Source organism: Anas platyrhynchos, chromosome 8, assembly GCF_047663525.1.
Source record: "Anas platyrhynchos isolate ZD024472 breed Pekin duck chromosome 8, IASCAAS_PekinDuck_T2T, whole genome shotgun sequence".
Taxonomy (NCBI): Eukaryota; Metazoa; Chordata; class Aves; order Anseriformes; family Anatidae; genus Anas; species Anas platyrhynchos.
Genome location: NC_092594.1, coordinates 36,658,034 through 36,677,608, shown reverse-complemented (window position 1 = coordinate 36,677,608; position 19,575 = coordinate 36,658,034). Strand labels below are relative to the sequence as shown.

The window sequence follows — 19,575 nt, the reverse complement described above, 5'->3', positions numbered from 1 at the left end:
GCGGCACCCAGAGGGCCGCCCGCGCAGCCGGCTCCCCCGGAGGCAGGGCGGTGGGGCCGCTCCTCCTCCTCCTCCTTCTCCTCCTCCTCCCCCCCCGCGGCGTCACTGACGGCGGCCGCGGCTCCCAAGATGGCCGCCCGGCCGGGGCGGCGGCCGGCGGGAGCGGCGGGGACGGTGCTGAGGTGGCGAGGGGCGGCCGATGCCCCGTTCCCCTTCCTCCTCCCTTTTCTCCTCTTCCTCCTCTGGTTCGCAGCCGTGAGGGCAGCGGCGAGCTCGGAGCCGCCGCCCAAGTGCGACGAGCTGCGGCTGGGGCAATATCCTGAGCGCGGCCGCGGCGGGGGGGACGGGGGTCGGGGGCTGAGGGGATGGGGCCGGCGGCTGTGAGGCACCGGGGGGCAGCGGTGGTGGCAGGGACACCCTCGGGTGGAAGGGGCGGGAGGGAGGGGGTGTGTGTGTGTGGTGGCACGGGTTTGTTTGGGGGTAGCTTGGAAAAAAAAAGTTAATTTCACCTCCTGCCTTACTTGGCCGTGGGAGTTCAGCCCTCTGAAAATTTGTTCCTGCTCACGATTTCTTTAGTCCAAATTCCCGGCGTTTCCGATGTTCGTTTTTAGGTGTTCTTTGAAATTTGTTATTGTAGCTTTAATCTTCTCAACCAAATGCCTCGGTTTAAAGGTACCCCGGTATCAAAATAAGGAAGGAAGCATAGGCTGGGGTTTTCTACCTTGTCGCCTTCAAATACAGAGACTGTGACTGATAAATATTGTAGTTCCCTTAGGTAGTGCTGACTGCAGCACTAATTAAGCGTGGAGCTTATGCAATATATTGATGTATTAAATTGGATTAGCAGATTTGCTGTATGGTAATGTGCTGTTCCTATTTGGGGGGATGGGGAGGGAGGAAAACTGACATCAAGGTACATCTTTAATCCTCAGAGGTTAAAGAGGGTGGAATAAATTAATGTTAAACCTGTTGTAGTGTTTGATATGAGAAATGTTTTCCTCAATTACCTGAACATATATGTGTGATGAGCCTAAAATAGACAATAGCACACAAGAACCAATGAATTGTACAAATCACACGGCATATGGTAAGGATTTCCAATTTCTAACATATATTGACAGTAATTACATTTTCCAAGGAAGCATTTAATTCATGCATTTATGTATCTGCTAGATGAGCTTTTAAAACATGGGATTAGTAATGTCATTAGTGTGAAAGCCTGGAACATTTGTGTACATGGGATGCTTCACTGAAAATGAATAAATACGTTGTCTCTCGTTGGTACGTTTTTAAGTGAGGTTTCTGGTAAGCCTCTTCAAAGTATGTCATATCTTCTAGGCCCTGTCCTTCTCTACTGTGATTAGAGCAAACCATTCCTGTCCTACTCAGTTTTGCATATACTTAGAAGAACTGACATATGGCAGAGCAACCTCAAAACCTTCAAAATCTGTATAATTCTTTTAAGGAAGGATGGTGCCTTCCGTCATCAAGAGTTTTTGGTGCCATAAGGGTCTCTTTTGAAAGCAGTTACGCTTATTTTGACGTTAAATTCAGATTTTCTTTGGAGGACGACAGAAACGCAGTTAAATTGGTCGCTTGGTTTATTACACATGTTTAGCTCTTCTGGTGTTTGCAGGCATTGAAGTAAATGGTCTCTTTGTTAGCTAATTTGCTTTATGTACACTGATGTTTAAAATGCATGTGCATGCTTGTTATCTTTCAGATTTTACTGTGTATAAACACTAAATAATTTTCTTTATTGGGATGCTTAGGGATAGTGGAGGTTTTCCAAGTACTTTTCAGAGACTGGCTGAAAGTACTTCCCAAAATACATCCTCCTGGAAGTTGTTCAGTCCTTTACATCATCTTTGACGTTGTGTCCCTGATTATAAACAGGCAGTCAGTGAGCCAAAGAATATCCTGTAGTTTGATCACAACTCACATTGGTAGTTGTGTCTAACCACGTGATTGTATTCGATACACTATATGTTTGCTTCAGAGTGGGGGAGGTTGCTGGATTTATTAATGTGTTCATTTCTATATCTATATAATTTTTACACATACAGCAGACTTTAGATGGTCCTCACAGTATCTGAGTCATTTCCTCCGTCAGCATTATCTAAATAATAAAAAGTTGGTCTTAAAGCTCATGCTTGAAGCACTACAGTCGCTAAACATCTTTCTGGATTTCATCATCCAAACAGGCAGGGGTTTAATTCAAAGCATCCAAGTAGTCTCATGGAGTAGCAGGTTTGGAGCCATACTGGCATGTGTTTGACAAGAAAACAGCATCCTTCCCTGTGTCAATATTTTAACTGCTGTGGCTTCTTCTAAATAGAAAGCCGTGCTTTCTTTGCTTAAATTTTGTAAAAGAAAGAATGTTGCTTTCTGTAGCCGTGTTAGATGAGGCACATTGATCAGTAACATCCATGTACGACTTCATGGCAATTAAGTCCAGACACAGCTTTTTTTTTTCCCTGTTACAGATACTGACCATCTGAACTTAATCTTTAACTTAATTTTTGGGATGGTCCTATGCAATATGGATAGATATTAAAAAATAAATCCAAATCCTCATCTTTCTTCTGGGTGTTACTGGAAAATCAGGAAAGAAATGTTGAACCCATCCAGCAGTTCAGTTAGAACTAATCAACAGGTCTCACAAGTACTGAAAGCTACTACGAAGTGTGTAAAGGACTGGAATTCTCCCATTTAAAATAACTCACTAAAACAGTGGAGAGTGACTAATACTCTGGTAATACATCACAGAATTTTAGTAGATGTCATTTTCTGCTGTGATTTCCACTTTGGTTCTTTTATGAGCTAAGCCTTTGCTTAGAATAAGGGAATTGTTCAGGTTGAAAGAGACCTCAGGCAGTCCTGTTGTCCAGCCTCCTGCTCAGAGCAGGAGGCTCTGTGTACTGTGCTGTGCCTCTAGAGTGTTGCACAGTGTAACTTCACTTGTTTATTTCGCTTATGTGTTGTCAGGAAAATGCTACAATATCCAGTCAGTTTCTGCTTAATTGCAAGTATTTTTTTTTGTCCTCAGTTCAGTGTCTGCCAGCACCAAATATTACCTGTAAAGATCACCTTGGTGTGGAAAAAGTCTTTACTGGACGTGAAGTTGGATTTTACAAGCCTATTGCATGCCGCAATGTGTAAGTACACCATTATTTTTTGTATTAATTTATCTTTGTTTTCACACTGAAAACAAAGGAGGAGGAAGATGGAATTCCCTACGTGTGTTACTTCATCCTCAAATAAATATTATAAACAGTATAAAGATACAGTGTGCGTGTTCATAAGTAAATCTGTCTCTGTGCTGGAAACTTCTTTGTTTGTTTAGTTATGTTTCTGTCTTCATTTTACCTTAGTGTGTACCCCAGCAAAGATTTGCCCCAAATTCCAAGGCCACACTTCACACGTGCTTAAAATCAGCACGGGGACTCCTCTCCATCCCTTTTCCTGACATCCCCTCCTACACACTCAGTCACAGAACTGATGTGGGTTTGACTTAGCTTGGATCAGTTGAGTCACCGTACAGTCCCTTCACGTGCTCGTGCCAGCACAGGGATGAGGGATGCATAAATATTGGGGGGAGCGTGAGTCTCTCTTCAGAACCCTGAAAATCTCTTTTATAGGAATTGTTTTCTGTATTTAAATAAATGTTTTTAATCAAGTCCTGCATGTCTTTTAAGAGACTCTTTCTGTAACTTGAAAATGATGGACCTGGTTTTTCTGAAGCGTGTTGTGAGCGATGGAAAGCTCTGGACACCAATAAATGTCCCAACTGGCCAGTGCTAATGATCAATGAACACCTGTCAGCACCATTTGTCTCTGCTTATTGTGGGAGTCATGCAGGAGCCTTCTCCTTTTGTCCAGCTTGGAATCTTTGGAAATTACAGCTCCAGTTGCAATGTTTGCTGAGTATTCCTTATCACCCTAGTGATGCGGTGCTTACTGCTCAATAATTTGCCTTGCTCAGAAGTACAGCTCTGCCGCTTAGTTTCATAAATATTTTCTTTGTATTTCGTCTTCTCTACAGTCAAAGCTCAGCAAATTGAAGAAAACATATTATTACATCTAATCAAATTTAAATGCTAGCAAACGAGACTTCAGTCACATTTTTGTCCAGAAACAATTGCGTTCCAGTCCCATCTGTGATGGGGGCTGAGAATAAGATGAGCTACACTAGTTTAATGAAATTGCCTTCTCTTTAAAATAGGAAGTTATTTTTGTGTTCAGATTTTTTTTTGTATGTATTTTTGGTTTAACGTAGTTTTTAGAAACATTGTAAAATTTGTATTTTCTTTATGAATTAAAAAAAACAACACAGATCTATGTAAGCAGAAAAATATTATTCTTATGTTGTCTGTTACTTTATGGTGGCTATTATTTGAGATGAAATCACCAGTGGTTAAGCTACCAAAATAACTTGCCGTGGCTTTTCCAGTCCCACAACTGCTTGTGTGGCACAGGGGTAAGAGGACCTGTTGTGGGTATGCTGAAACCTCTAGTAAAGTTCAACTGAGAATTTAGGAGGATTTATGCAAGCATGTTGTTGAGAGATTTTGGAGATTTTCTAACATCTTACCTGAGTTTTGGTGAAAAATACCTGCATAATATCGGCAAAAACGACTGCACATCATTTAACCAGAAAATTGGTTTAAGTAGGCATCTTCCCACAGCGGGTGTAGGGACAGCAGGTTAATTTCTATCCCTAGCTTTAGGAAGGAGCAAATCAGCGTGTTGTCCTCAGCCAACATCCTAATTTAGCAGCAGTCTAGGTTACAGCTCTAGGATCCTGTTCTGTTTGTGTATGAGGATGTGTTCAAGTTCAGTCACTCCTAGTATTTGTTCAAGGAATAGCTTGTAACTACTAGCGAGGTCACTACAGCAAAGGACTGGGATTTGGGATTGGTTGGGTTCTAATTTAGTGTTTTGGAGCTAGATTTTTGCCAGATTCTGTCATGTCACAGTCATGTATTTTGCTTAATATGCAAATATATGGCCCTGATTCTGCAGGCTTGAAATGTCCCCTGTGCCAGCATCATTGTTCTAAGCAAGGAGTCCATCAAATGGCAGTCTGCAGAAGCCCTGAAGTTCCACGTGGACAGGTCTTTGAGCAGTGCTGAGACCCCGAGAGAGCACAGAGGCCGCTGGCACGTGCAGCAGTACTATGGGTAGTATCAACGGGCATGGCCAGCAGGAGGAAAAGGCGTTTATGCGAGAAATGTACAAAGAAAGACTGGATGAAGCATGAGAAAAATCAAAGAGCAACTGAAAAGAAATTGCATCTTTTACCCAGTTGTAGAAATTCCTTTAGATTAGCGGGAAGTGTTATTTTCCTGCTTGCTGGTTAATTCTTCAGCACGTATTTTTATCTGAAAGAATGAGTAAGACGAAGGACGAGAGTGGAGGCAGCCTTGTTAGAGTGTTAACGTGCTTCCACTTCACACTAGATCTCTTCTGCCCCTCAGGTTGGTGGTGTTGAAGTTGCAGACTGCGCTCCCTCTAACAGCATCTCAATGCAGACGCAAGTGCTAAGTTTACTTTCTGACTGTTTTTGATCAGAAGCATCTCAGATTGCGTTCCCACCTTCTATGCAAATGCTGTTTGTAGGCTTTAGTGTCCTTGAAAGGTTTGTTGACACTTTTTAGTTGATAAACATTTCCCAACAGTTTACCTCAACTTTTGCATAAAACAATTAGTGTTCTTTACAGTGGAAACATGGCAGTTCTAAAGCTGATAATTTACATTACATCAGGTTCCAGAAATGCCTGGTATGTTCTGTGTTGCTAATAAGCACTAAGTAACAAATATTGAGGTAAGAGTCACGGTTTAATCACTTAATGTTGCCATTAAGTTTTAAAGTCAGTAAATCTAGATAATAAGCAAAAATGTAGATCTTTATTTGGCATTGAAAGTGCTTAATAAAGGTGCTTGGAGCGTTCTCAGCTACTGTCTTTTGTGAAACCATGTTTTATTCAACTGTCAACCGAGAGTTTAATTTGGGCTTATTAAGTAATTGCTGGCACATATTAGTGCACATATCAGAACAGTGAATTATTGATTATTTTTTTTAAGTTCTAATTAGATTTGGGTTTCTGTTCTTTTCACAAGCTAGCTTTTCACCGGTGCAGCAAAGGATGGCTTTACAGTTGGTAGCTCGATGTTCCTAGCTTGCTATTAGTGCAAAGCCCCCATCGGCAGTGAGTGAAGATTACTGATGGTTAGGTGGCCACATCGCTCCAACTGGTGGCAAGAATGGTGCCAGTCAGTACAAATCTCAGGCAGCCTGTTGTGTCTGAGTGCTGTGTATGGCTAACCACAGGGCGTTTAACTTCAAGGTGTCTGCCTACTACTGTGCATCTTTGCGCAGTTCTCAGTTCTTTCCATTCATGAGCGCGTGCCATTTACTGCCCTCGGTGTGCAGCACAGGGATAGGTACATGTCTTTCCCTCTGTTGAATCCTTCTGGCTTCTTCAGCCGGTGGCCATGGTTCATTTCTCCTTCAAATCTCATCGCAATTACTGTCTCTGCTGACATCTCACCTGTCTACCCTGTTCCTCTCTATTTGGCTGGGTGTGAGACTAATGCCTACAGACAGTACGCGCACATCTCAGAGCTTTCCAGGGCTGTCTCAGTAGGGCTGAACTATTGGGAAGTGCTCTGTAAAACTGGGAATGGATCAGCAACTGAATTATGTCTTTCTTGACAAGAAATGATGATTTAATTTCAGAATAAGAGTCGTAAGAATCGGTATTCTGCAAGAGTGTGCTTGAGTTGTGACAGCTGAGGTTGCTTTATGGGGGATGCCTAGCAAGTTTGAAAGCGTAACATTATCAATCCTGTCTCTGTTAATTAAAGATAAATAACAAATCTGATTTTTTTTTTTTAACTGAAGCAGCAGGCAAATGAGTCACTGCTTTAATTCTCAGAACTATGAGTGAATCTGTCTTGCAGTCGTTGTCTCATTCCTTGTTTCTTTTGGCAGAAATGGATACTCCTACAAAGTGGCAGTGGCTCTGTCCTTATTTCTGGGATGGTTGGGAGCAGATAGATTTTATCTAGGCTATCCTGCCTTAGGTAAGTTTATTTCTTGTTTTTTCTTTGTGTTAAAGCATATTGTAATGACTGAGTTATTTGTGTGTACTTGCATTTTGAATAAAAAGTGCTGACTGTTGTAGTTTTTATATTTGCAACTAAAATCCTTACTTCATTGCAAATAAGATCCTGGATCATGTACCTCTGCCTCCTATGCTGTTGGAGTGAGTGGTGACAAATGGATATGCGGTTGCCTCACAAGCAAACATGATTATTGTCATTCATTTTGCTTTACGTTTGCTTGACACTGATGTTTAGCACTGCATTCTCTGTGAGCCACTGCAACAGGAGTGGTTTTGACTGATGTGTCAGCTGCTTGATGATGCTTGATTTTAACAGAAAAATTGAGGGCAAACTTTACTGTAAAGCTAGTGTTTTGGGATATGGAATTTATTCTGGTAAACGAATACCTTCAAGATAGTTTGTAGTATTAATAATAGTTCTGCAGAAGCTGGGACCTTTAATAAGATCTACCTCTACTTACTGCTTTTAGGACCTGGTTCCCAGGGTGATGGTGCCAATGGCTTTTAAGTAATGCAAATACCTTGGTATGTTAGAACTACTTTTACTGTCTTGGATTTTCTTTGTTTCTGAGCCTGACAAATGGAGTAAATTTAAAGTCTAGATAGTGTGGAGCAGTGAATTGGAAAAAGCTATACATGTTGCTGTCCCTTCAGCTGGGAGTTTTGAGTTTCTGCCCATCCAGTAGAAACCCTCATGTTTTTTAACATTATCTGTCTTTCCAGTTAATCTTTTGTTAACACCTGTGTCTCTTTTCCTTGAAATTCTATAATTAGCACTTATTTTGTCCATCTCTTTCACAAAGAAGTATTATTTTGGGAATCAGTCACTCGGGTGCACCTTTTGTTATATCACTGGATTTGGAATAATAATTTGCAGTAGTTATTTTGTAGTTATACTGCAGTACTGTAGATTTATAAATACTCTGTTCTTACATAGAAGTGCTGTATGGCTCATGTTTGCTAACCCCACTGGAATACACTGTAACCAGAGTTAACAGATGTAAAATTAAACTCCTCTAAAGACAGGTTCTCAAGCTTTTGAAAGCCAAAGAAGGAAAAAGCAAATAGGTAAGAATAGAAAAGAGAAATAAAATCAGTAGGTTGGATTCCTTGACTGTAGTAAATATTTCTGGAGGTCATCCATGCTTTGGCAAAAATGATAAAGGGAATAACATTGAAATATTTTGTGCAAGAATTATGAAGACTGTAAATGCTCCTTCGCTTTTTTGCCTTCTCTTTTGGTTAAAGAGAGCACAAATGCAAACATGCTATTGAGTGTGAAGAAGCCAGGAAGGCAACCTCTTCCTCTCCCACACACTGTGAACTAAACCAGAAGTTATTACTGCCTAAGAGCACTGCTTTTTCCCTCCATGCTTTAGAGCAGTTTATTTTCTCAGTGTGATCTGCTTGTTGGGGAGGAAAGTGAGGAGGAAGAAAAAAAAAATCAACTTTACCCTGCACTCCAGAAACATATGCCAAGTTCAGAAATAGTTCTGCATCCAGTAATGTACTGCAGGACGGCTCCGCGGGACGCAGCCAGTTCCTCAAGTGAACTGGAGCAGCTGGGACCAGCAGTGCCAGCTGAGGGTGAGGTCCAGGACTGAAGCCTGAGAGGAGGTGGCAGAATGAGCATCACAAATAAGTGTTTTAAATGCTGACCGCACTTGATTCAGAGATAATAACAAACTAAATGTGTTCACCAAAGATTTGATATTATTTAATTGTTTTAACTGCAGTTTCCTAAGGCCAGTATTTATTTAGCTGGCTGTTTCCCTTCTGTTTTGTTACGCTATGCCAGGCAAACCATGTCTGGCTGCTGCAAGTCTCACACGTCAGCCCCTGGGAATGAGGTATTTTAAACATTGATACACTGAGGTTTTACACATTTAAGTGACGCAACTTCAGCTGTAATATGCGCATAGGCTTTTCTTTTAATCAGCTGAAAGACCATCCTGCTATCACTCCTTCATCCTCTTGGTCATTAGATACATGTTCACTGTTCTGACTGTACTGTCGGTCCATGGAATGATGATAAACGGCCTCCGTAGAGTTTATAAATCAGCCAGCTTCATCTTGTCAACCATGGGAGCTATCTGCAGACAGTGGGATGCTCTTCCCACAGTGTGCAAGCAGCTATCCTGCCACGCTTTTCCCTGTGCAGCCGCACAAATGGGGCACTGGGGAGCGGAGGTGGTGTTCTGGACAGATTGCTGCTTCGGAGAGAGGGGGAGCTGAAAGGAAGAGACAGAGGTCAAGAGACCTTCAGGTATTTGAGCGAGAGCAGGCTCATCCTTTGGAAAACTGCTGTGCTTTCTCATTGCCAGGCACTGTGCAGCACAACACAACTTGTTGCTGTGCCAGCTCCCTTGGGGAAGAGGTGCCATGCGAGGCTGCACTGGCCGATGTTACCGATGTGCTTGTTTCTTGCCTCAAAGTGTGCTGGTGCCTATAAGCACAGTAAGGATCTACTTTTTAGCAGGGAACTGTGTTTCCCCCGAACAGCATAGCCTGGAACTGACTTAAGTGCAACAGATAAGCATTCCTCTTCATACTGGCTGTTCCTAGGTAAAGAGACAAATGCCTTTTAATCTTTAAGTAACGTCAATGTTTGCCTAGCTCAGCTAAGTTTTATCTTGTAATATATACAGTACTCACTGTATTACACTCATTGTACAAGAAACTACTGGTATTAAATAAAAAAGTTAAATCAGTCTTCTGAAAACACCAAAAGTAGTCTGCCTTTCATTGCAACTTCCCATGAAACATTTATCTGTTAGTTGCTATTCCCATGTTTTCTATGACTCTTTCATTTATTTGCACAAAAAACAACTTTTTTTGAATGCTGCTTAAAAAGAAGTGTTTCTATATATATGTGTATAAATATATTCAAATAAAATTCCTATTTCAGCAAAAATAGAAAAGTGATACTAAAATGGTTTGCCAAAGTAGCATGTTCTGAAATCAAATCACTGTGTGCAGCAACTCAAGAGGTGATAGAAAGTCTCCCTCTATTCAGAAGTAAATTTTGCAGCTCAAGTTTAGATTTTTTTTTCTCTGTTTGATCGAAGAAGGGAAATTTTCCAGTAACTTGCTTATCAACTTTTGTCTTGTTTAAGAGTATTTCTTTGTTCTAGTAAAAGTTGTTAGTTTAAAATCTTTCAAGTGTATTCAGGATGCAGAAATATGAATATATACATATATATAACTTTATTATTCCCTGACACTTAATGATCTATAACTTCAGTTCTGTTTCTAGACTTGTACATATAGCGGAGGGTTGGGATGTGATTGCAACCAGCAATGTGAGCTTCATAGTCGCTGGTTTAAAGCTACTGTTAATTTTTTTTTTTTTTTTTTTTAGGTTTGTTAAAGTTCTGCACAGTAGGGTTTTGTGGAATTGGTAGCCTAATTGATTTCATACTGATTTCAATGCAGGTAAGTCTGTGCTTTCAAAGCAAGATACAAATCTGTGTTTGCTAAAGTTTTGATTACTAATTCTTTGTTAGCATTTTAGCCTTAAGAACTTCTGTGTCTTGAAAAGTCAAGGCATCTATTTTAGCTGTCGTTATAGATTAACATTGTAGAATATAGATACAAAATGTATTTGTTGCTTGTATGAAAAATTAGATAAATTAGCTGTCTTGCAATACTTAAAATGAATAGCTTGGAAGCTGTTTCGCTGTAAATTCACTTTGTCAGAACCTACAGGCTCTTTTTGTGAGACACAGTGTTAGATTTTTCATGAGAAAAAGTCTGGTGTTTCCAGAATCCTGAAGTTCAGCATTTGCATGGGCTTTGTTACTGATGGAGCCTATCGTCGGTGTTTCAAGGCAGTGTGCAGGAGAGAAGACTGACATTTTTTTTCCCCTGCCTCTTCAGATATAAGTCCCGTGTCACCCAAGAGCTGTTACTGTAGGATTCTTGGTGATTAAATCCCTGGCTGGGGTGACCTCTTGTGACATTGCCAAATTGTGAAATTGCCAAATTCTCTTATTTTACAGTGCAGCCATATAGCACAAATGATTCGTTTCCCATGATGAACTCAGAATGCATTGAGGATATAGAAATTGTTTGTATGGGTTTATAGAAAAATATTTAACTTTTAAAATACGTGTATCCTCAAGTTCCCTTTTATACTACCATTGTGATTTTGCCTCATGTCACTTACAGACACAACCGAGAGTATCGTTCATCTCCCCTTATTCATCTCCCTGGTGACTCTATATCAATTTAACATTCCCAGAACAAATAAGCCATGATCTTCTCTCCATCTCTCTTTCTTACCTGTGCAGTACTTCAAAGATACTTGTCATCAACCTAATTATCTCCTACCTACTTTCCTTTGTTCAAGAAAAGTGGTTTGGAGCCCACTCGTTTGTAAGGCTGATTTTGTGACTCAAATCCTCATCAGCTTAACCTAGTACCAGCGCCTGGCTGTGTAATTTGGTTGATTAGAAGCCCCAGGGAAATGTTCAGTCTGAGACAGCGCTCTCTAAAATAGTTAAACTACAGCATAACTTCAAAATAAATCTAGTTTCTGTTTGACTAATTAAGCATGACTAATTTTATGATGGGAAAATTAGCAGTAATTGAGACATTAGCACAAAGTGTATATTTCACTTTGTATTGAAAAGTCTTGGTTCTTTTTCTCTTGTAGATTGTTGGACCTTCTGATGGCTCTAGTTACATTATAGACTACTACGGAGCAAGGCTCACGCGGCTCACGATTACCAACGCAACATTCAGGAAAATGCAGAGCTACCCGTAACCCTGGCAGTAAGTGTCTCGTGTCTGTGTAAGTGCATTTTACTTTACAGATGGATCCAGTCGTCCACTGAAGTCGCTGATGACTTATTAATTGCACTTCATCAGAACTGAATATTAAATGTCCATTGAACAAAGATGGGAAAAGATGAAAATTCATCAAGTGAATGAGTTTACTACAAAGGTGCCAAGTTCCTTTGACTGCTCTGTTTCTGTGAGCGTGTACAAGGTTGTGAAGTTGTACCATTGTGAAATGTGCAGACTTCTGCAATTTGCACTGGTGTTGTTCTGTGTCTCTGTCGGTGTAATTTAGGGGGTTATAGAGAGGCAAGGAAAGGATTGTTCAGAACAACTATACTGATCTTTACTCCATTGAAACTGATGAAAGTTTTAGCGTGGATGGGCCAGGATTACACTCAGGGGTTGTTTTCAGAACTATGAGTAGCAGTTTGGAAGTGAACTGAAATATCCCAAACCATGGAAACTGCTTTTCTCTGTACCCTGCTAGTTAAAATCCAAGTGGCTCTAAAACTTGTGCCAGCACATTCTGTGAAATCCTATTAATTGAATGAACTCTTTCTGTAAAGCTTAAAGAGAATTTTTGGTGAAGCTGGAAAATTTGGTCAATGCTGATCAGCAGTACGAATAAGTAGGCATAAAAAATAGAACCATGGGTGACACATCTCAAAATAGGAAGGTGGATGAATGTAGGGCTGCACAGAGTTTAGAATAGGACGTAAATGCTGTGATTATTTTGGTTTGTTTGTTTGTTTCCTCCCTTACAACCGTCCACAGTGAAAGACAAACCTTCTTTTTCTTGAAAAGAAATTGGTACATATGGTTTACAGAATGTCAAAAAATAGTTTTGTGTTAATAAAGCCCTTAAAATATTTTTCTTTTTAATCGGTTGTGTTCCAGTGAAATAAATTTTGTTATTCTTAATTAATTTCTTAATAAAGAATAAATTCTTAAAGCATTTAAACTAAGTTCTCTAGGACAACTAAGGTTTACATGGATGTTCCTTCAAATAAAAGTATACACACACAGCGACAGGAAGTCAACAGAATCTTGATGCTATTTGACCAATTTTAAACATTGCTTTCATCTTCTTGTGGAAACTGGCAGTAAGTGAATGAGAAACCCATGTTATATAAACTTCAGTGTTGATTTTTTTCAATAATTCGGGCTATTCTTCTGGTTTTCTGATGAAACTTTCAAAATGTTGTTAATGTGTCCGCAACAAATATTTTTGAGGGAATGCAAAAATCAGATTGCTAAATTGATTTTTTTTTTTTTTTTTTTTTTTAAAGTGTAGTTCATGGTTTCAATCTCTTTTAAACCTAAGTTAAGACTTGGTGCATTGAGAGCTTTGTAAAGAAATCCTGTTTTTTTCCAAATCAGTGTAACCTGACATACCACATAATGATAATCAACCACTTGCAGCACTTTGTGCTTAACATTCATTCCTTCTTTCACTCAGACATAGTTTTGGAACACTTGCTAACGTGAATTCTACTCGTGGACTCAAAGAGACAAGAATACTCTGTTAGCTTTGTTCTCTTGCCTGATATTTGTCGCATCTCCCTTTTTGTCTTTCGCTGAATGCTCTTTGTGCATGTCAGATTTGTTTCCTGAAATATGCACTTGCAAAAACAGACAGGAAGTGGATGGAAAATAAATGTTTGAATCAAATAAAATCCCATGGCACAGATCATCCTGTGACTTGTCTGCTTTTTCTTTTTTAACCCTGAAGCTGATAATATAGCTCTGAGAATAGGAAGATACTATGCAATTCAATTAAAAAAAACAAAATAAAACAAACCAACCCTTGGGGAAGTCGTCACACAAGATTTCATTTTAAAATGCATCTCCATGTGTACAAGTAGCAGAGGGCTTGACTTAGTGACTGCAGCAGTCCATCTTGTGCTTCATTATCCATAAAAGAATGTGGGGGCTATTTTGTGAGAATCAGATGAAAATATGATTAGTTATGAGGTCCGTCAGATAGTTTGTTAATTCCAGAAATAAAGTGACCAGCAGAGAGAAGAGTGGTTATTCCAACTTAATTTACGGTGTTTCTGCAGAAACAGAACACGTATCTAGAACCAATCTAGGGAATAAAACAAAAAGTAGGGTTCTTAAATCCCAGGCCTCTGCTAGTGATACTGGTGCCCGTTCTGCTCTGGAGTGCCCCGTTTGGTCATAGCAGTGAGAATGGAGCCAAGGGTGACCAGACAGAACAGTATTTTGTGCCTTGGCAAGACTTTAATTCCCTTGAGATGGCATTCCACTTGGTCCTCCGTCCTGTACTAGCAACTTTCCACTTCTTTCACAACCATCTCCGTTTTATGTGAAATCTTAGAAATTGGCACGAGCTTTGCAACTTGCATCGGATCTGATATGAATTACGTTGTGTATCTGAACACCCTCGTTTTGTTGCACCGCTGAAGTTTAGAGAGGGTTAACTGAGCGAGTAGATAGTGCTGCAGGGCCAGCAGAGAGTTAGTGAGGTCTTTGTTTTCATCTTGTAATTGTCAGATATGGCATGTTTACCATAAGGACTGTGAAAAGTGTGATGCAAGATGTAAAGCTGTCCCACTGTGTTAATAATAAATTGGCTACAGTAATATTTATCAAAATGTCTGTCCTATGATGATTTCCTGTGTTGCTGCCTGCTTTAGCATTCACCTGTCAATCAAGTTGTCCATCTCAGTGTTTCTGTGGTTCTGATTGCTCCTGCTGCACTGGAATAATCTCTCTTGGTTGTAGCTTTTCCTTAAAAACAGTTGCAAAGCACTGAAAACAGTCAGACAATGTACTGTGTCATCCTCCTGCCTTGTTCCCGGATAAAATGGTATCTGCTTGCCTTGCAGATATTCAGGAATCTTTTCAACATTCCAACAAGACAAAGAAGCATTATTCTCTATCTTTAAAAAAAGAGAAAAAAGAGTGTAAAAAGTAAAGGCCAGAGTTTTAAAAAAAGAATTTTGAAGTGCCTTACCTTAAAAAACCTATATAAAGCCACTCAGCAAAGATGCTGCAGATCCAAGCTAGGAATTAAATCCAAATCTTCCCAAAGTACCAGTGCAGTTCAGGCATTGCAAAAATGGCTCCATAAACCTTTTTTTTTTTTCTCAGTCTACATTTTAGGAGGATTTTCTGCAATATGCTTAACCATGATGTGGTGGGGCAGCAGCTAGTTGGAGCGTTTGGCCTTGGGCACTTTGCGTACTACACTCACACAGTACAAGTGGTTGCACTTAGGTGAAACTCCATGACCCATAAATTACTCTGCATTGTAGTTATTCCATTAGGTCAGCCTGTGTACCTTTCAGTTGGGTACAGAGCACATTTCCAAAAGGCTTTTCTAGACCAAGTTCTCTGATTACCTCTTCCTACAGCCATTTAAATCAAGACTCTGCTACAGCAACCTCCCATGACAGTATTTTGCTATCTTAACTGTTTCCCTCTCTACCACCACCCACCACTTACTACATGAAGATGTCACTGCTGCTTTCAGGACCTGATAGCACCTCAAATGGTAGGGTTTGTTATGTTTCCGAAGATGTATTGCTGCTTGGCTGCCAGAAAAACTTCTCAGCTCCACAGGAAGGTCTTTGTGTTTGAAATGCTCCGTTAGAATTTTTTTGGAGAACATCTGTTGTCACCCCATCAAGAATTGTTTCCTTTGTTCCTCAGGAGTATATTCAGTTGTATTTGCTTACACGGCTCTGTCTGTTCAGTCTTCTCCCATCTCTTCTCAGTGTTTTTGTTTTTTATTATTATTATTTTTAGATTCATTAGGTGTTTATTCCATTTGAGAGCCATTCCTGTTGCTTGCTCTGCACTTTTGGAACCTGTTTCCTCCAGAAAAAGATGTTGGCTGCAATAAGGTTGGGTTGGGTACTTGCGCACCCCGTTGGGGAAATGCCAAAGGCAAGATTTTGCAAGCAACCATTTCCATTGCCCGTCACTAACTGGGTGATTTCTTGTTATTTCACTGATAACATCATAGTCTTTCAAACTCAGCATAGCCTCATCTCTAACTACTTTGCCATTTTCATCATTATAAATGGTCACTATACGGCTTTTTTAAAAAAATGTGGCATTTTAATTCATTTAAACCACGCTTTTTAACCAGCTACTGTGTTCTGGGTGTTTGTTATTTCAAGCTGCATCGGAGTCTGCTGATGGTAAAATACAAGAGATTAGTCTGTTTGCATCTTCTGCAATTGCTGCCAGAATCTGGGGAGGAAAAAGCTTAACTTTAGGCATATGCTTGTGTGTTTTGCTAGACTGAAATGTGATCAACTCTTCCAGCTTTCTTCCTCTCAGTCCGTCTGTGTTACCCAGAGAACCTTTCCAATCTCTGTGAATTCTCAGAGAAAACTTCATGCTCCATGGAAACCTCAGCACAGAGAGTGTAAATGACTGATAATATTTGATGCAGGACTACAACATCCTATGTGTGACACATTTTTTTTTTCTCACCTCAAAGCAGCTTTCCTTTGTCCTTTGTTCATACCTCAGCTCTGTTCACGTATCGGCTGTTTTCAGGCATCCTTCCACAAGTTCTCGAGAACCTCTAGGAGGAGTCGGGCTCTTCGGAGCAGAATCAGATCTGTGGAAATGTCAGGGCATCAGGTCAGGGAATCTTTTATATGTATGAAACAAAAACGCGTTGAGGAGGAATAGATGTCTATTAGAGGGGGGTGTAGGCTTTAGTTTCAGCAGAAAGTATGTCTGAAACTTAAAACTATGTTGTCTCTTTGCCTTCTGCTTCCTGAAGGTGGAGCCAAACCCCCTATCAGATCTCCAAATCTCCTGAAGTTGTTCTTTACCGTACAGCAAAGACTTAGCACTCCTGCATTTTTCCTTGCACGACAGAAAACTGGAAAGAGCAGGGGGATTGTGTCTGGCCAAGGTGCATTTTGCACTGTGCTCTCACTCTAGACCCAAAACTGCAGCAAAGGAAAATAAAAGAAATATAAAAATAAAAGGGGCATTCTCAGTGCAGTTCATAGCATGGGTGATGAGGACGTAGTTCCATAAACTTTAAACAAAATGAACTGTTTAAAAATGCTGCTTTTCTCAACTATGCGCTCCTCACTTTTCCAGGATTGCAGATTCTTTGCGGTTCATTATATCTCAGACGTCCTCATGCTCTGATAATTCTCCATTATACATTTGAATGGCTGCTTTCAAGACTGCAGTGCTTCTCGCCGAGAAGCACAGTTCTCGGGCTCTGCAGATGTATATGACACAGCAGAATTTTAGGCAGTATAAAAATTATAAAGATCAGTTTCCATTACTGTAATTACTATATAAATCCTATCTCTAAGAGGCTTAGAACAGGCCTGTTTAACCTTGGTTTGAGCTGAAACTTGGACCAAGTTTGATAAGTTGAACACTGAATTCTTTTTCTTTTTTTTTTCTTTTAATTTTCTCTGCAGCATCATAACTTAGTCAGGCGTGGGGCGGGGAGGGAGAAGGGTTCCAGTGCATCCTCCTGCACTCTGTCTCACACAGGGGTGGCTGTACCTGTGCGATGTACCTGTCCCCAACCAGTGGCAGGACAGAGCGAGATGCACGTTTTGTTACCTCTGGAAAGCACCATTTCTCCCCTTGGAACCTGTGGCTGCTTCTCTTACACAGCTGCACTCCAGAGCAGGTGTGTGAGACGTCTTGGAGGCAGCTGATCCACGGAGCGCAACCAGAAGCACTGGGGTAAACCTCCATCCTTTGGAGGGCTGTCGCAGTAATTGCCAGCTTTTATGTCTCTTGCACCACCTCAGCTAAAACCAAGGTGCTGGCTGCCCTGGTGCTTCCCTTTCGGGGAGCTGAGATGCCCGAGGTGCTGGGAGAGCTGCACAGCCTCCGACTGCCTTTCAGGTCGAAGCATTCAAACGAGAAGGAAGTTGGCAGCGCCCGGGGTTATCCTGCCCCACTGCTCCAGCGTGCCAGGCTGCCAGGGGTGGGCCAGAGAGCAGCTCAGGTTTGGCTGGCTCAGAATAAAGTAGCACAAAACTCCTCGTCGTGAACCTGTTCTGCAGAGGGTGCTTTGCCCTCGAGTCAGGAGAGTGGTGGGAATGAAATTATTAATGCATTCTGTTTCCTTTACACAGAACCTTCCTCAGGTCCTCGGATTTACTGTGAAGAAAACAGCAAGAACGTGTAAGGGGAGAGCACGGACTGCAAAGCACTGACTGGGTGTTCACCTTGAGCCCGAAGAGACTGCCCAACATATGGATTGTGTTGGCAGAGGCAGAAGCCTGGGGAATGCAGAGGTGGGGGGTAATTTTTAGGGCTTTCATTCCATGGTCCCATTGATTATAACCCTATTAAGAGGATGATGCATGCGACTTTTAAGTTATTTTGTTAACTAAGTGTAAGCAATGGATGTGTCATGCTAACAAACATAATTGCTGGTGTGTCTAATACAGTATGAAAGTACAGTATAGTGAATTTAAAAGGTTGTGGTAATCTAAGAATGTTAAAAGGGAAATGTGTGCCTGGGGGGCGTGGGGGCTGGGGAGAAAAACGACTTACTTGACATTCACTGTCTTCCTCCCAGCTCCTTTGCTAAAGTAGGAACAGAATCGGAACAAAAAAATGTTTGTTTTACAGCTGTACCAAGTTACGGCGTGGACTCGTGCTCCCCCCTCCTCTCCCACTTGCATCAAGTACATCCTGTACTTTTGGCAACATGTTGACTGGATATTTAAAAGCTGTGAACTGTTCTGAAAGTTTCACATACTGGGTTATGGGCCATGTGTGTTTGATCAAAATTCAATTACTGCACTGTACCATGCTTGGAAACCTATCATCCCAAGTTATGAAGTATGACGAAATAGGCTAATCTAATTGGTTCAGTATGGGAGCAGTATCAACCAAGCTTGTTATGATAAATAGCTTCCTGTGTTAAAGGTTCTCTAGAGCTTAAGTATCTTGGCTCACCTCCCTCTACAAAATAAGAATAGTGTTCCCTGGGAACAGTTACATCACTGTCCCTCTTCTACATTCACAATTAAAGGTTTGTGGATTTTTTTTCATCTTGCTGTTCCTTGAATAGATAAACTGTGGCCATCTACCCCGTTCCCCACTTCCATCTCCTTCCCCTTTCCTCAGGTTAGCTCACGTTGGGCTTGCCCTGAGCCTACAGGTTCTGTTTCAGGGGTAGGTGGCGGTAGGGGTAGGTGAGCCAAAATGGACCAGGACGCCAAAACCCACCTTGGGCTGGAGGATGGGGGTTGCGTGCCGGGACGTCAGTGCACGTGGTGTGTATGTTCATACAGAGATGGGGAATTTTTGATGTTAAGTTAAATGTGGAAGCACTTGAACCTTTCTAAACACCTAATAAAAGTGAGTTTCATACTTATGGATGTGCTATTATCTTCTTGAAACTGAAGTTTTAGTTCATCAGTGGTTAAACACAGTTTGCAAGCACTGGATTATGGCTCGGGAAGGACTATGTTCTAAGCCTGGATTTGTAGTGACTGAATTTGTCACTAAGACAGCGAGCGGTCTCCCCTGAGATGATACTGGCTCCATGGTGTTATTTGGTCCATCCTTGGCAAGAAGTGCTTAGCTTGGATTTCGATGTCACAGTAACAGACAGTGTCGAGGGAAAAAGCCTGGAGAAGTGGCTCCCGATGCTCCGGCTGTTCAATTTTTTCCTTTC

General features: G+C 41.0%; 1 protein-coding gene across 2 annotated transcripts; it reads left to right on the top strand.

Annotated features, from left to right (window-relative positions):
• Positions 1–129: 129 nt before the first annotated feature.
• Positions 130–19,272, top strand: TM2D1 (TM2 domain containing 1). 2 transcript variants are annotated; one of them, XM_072041448.1, is made up of 7 exons: positions 130–318; positions 1,018–1,087; positions 3,050–3,158; positions 6,998–7,089; positions 10,492–10,565; positions 11,788–11,906; positions 18,020–19,272. In XM_072041448.1, the coding sequence occupies exons 1-6, from the start codon at positions 130–132 to the stop codon at positions 11,896–11,898; spliced, it is 645 nt and encodes a 214-aa protein (XP_071897549.1). In that variant the 3' UTR covers positions 11,899–11,906; positions 18,020–19,272. The 2 variants fall into 2 exon arrangements, with proteins under 2 accessions (XP_071897549.1, XP_071897550.1); XM_072041449.1 differs by lacking the exons at positions 10,492–10,565; positions 11,788–11,906; positions 18,020–19,272 and adding an exon at positions 9,455–10,433.
• Positions 19,273–19,575: the final 303 nt, after the last annotated feature.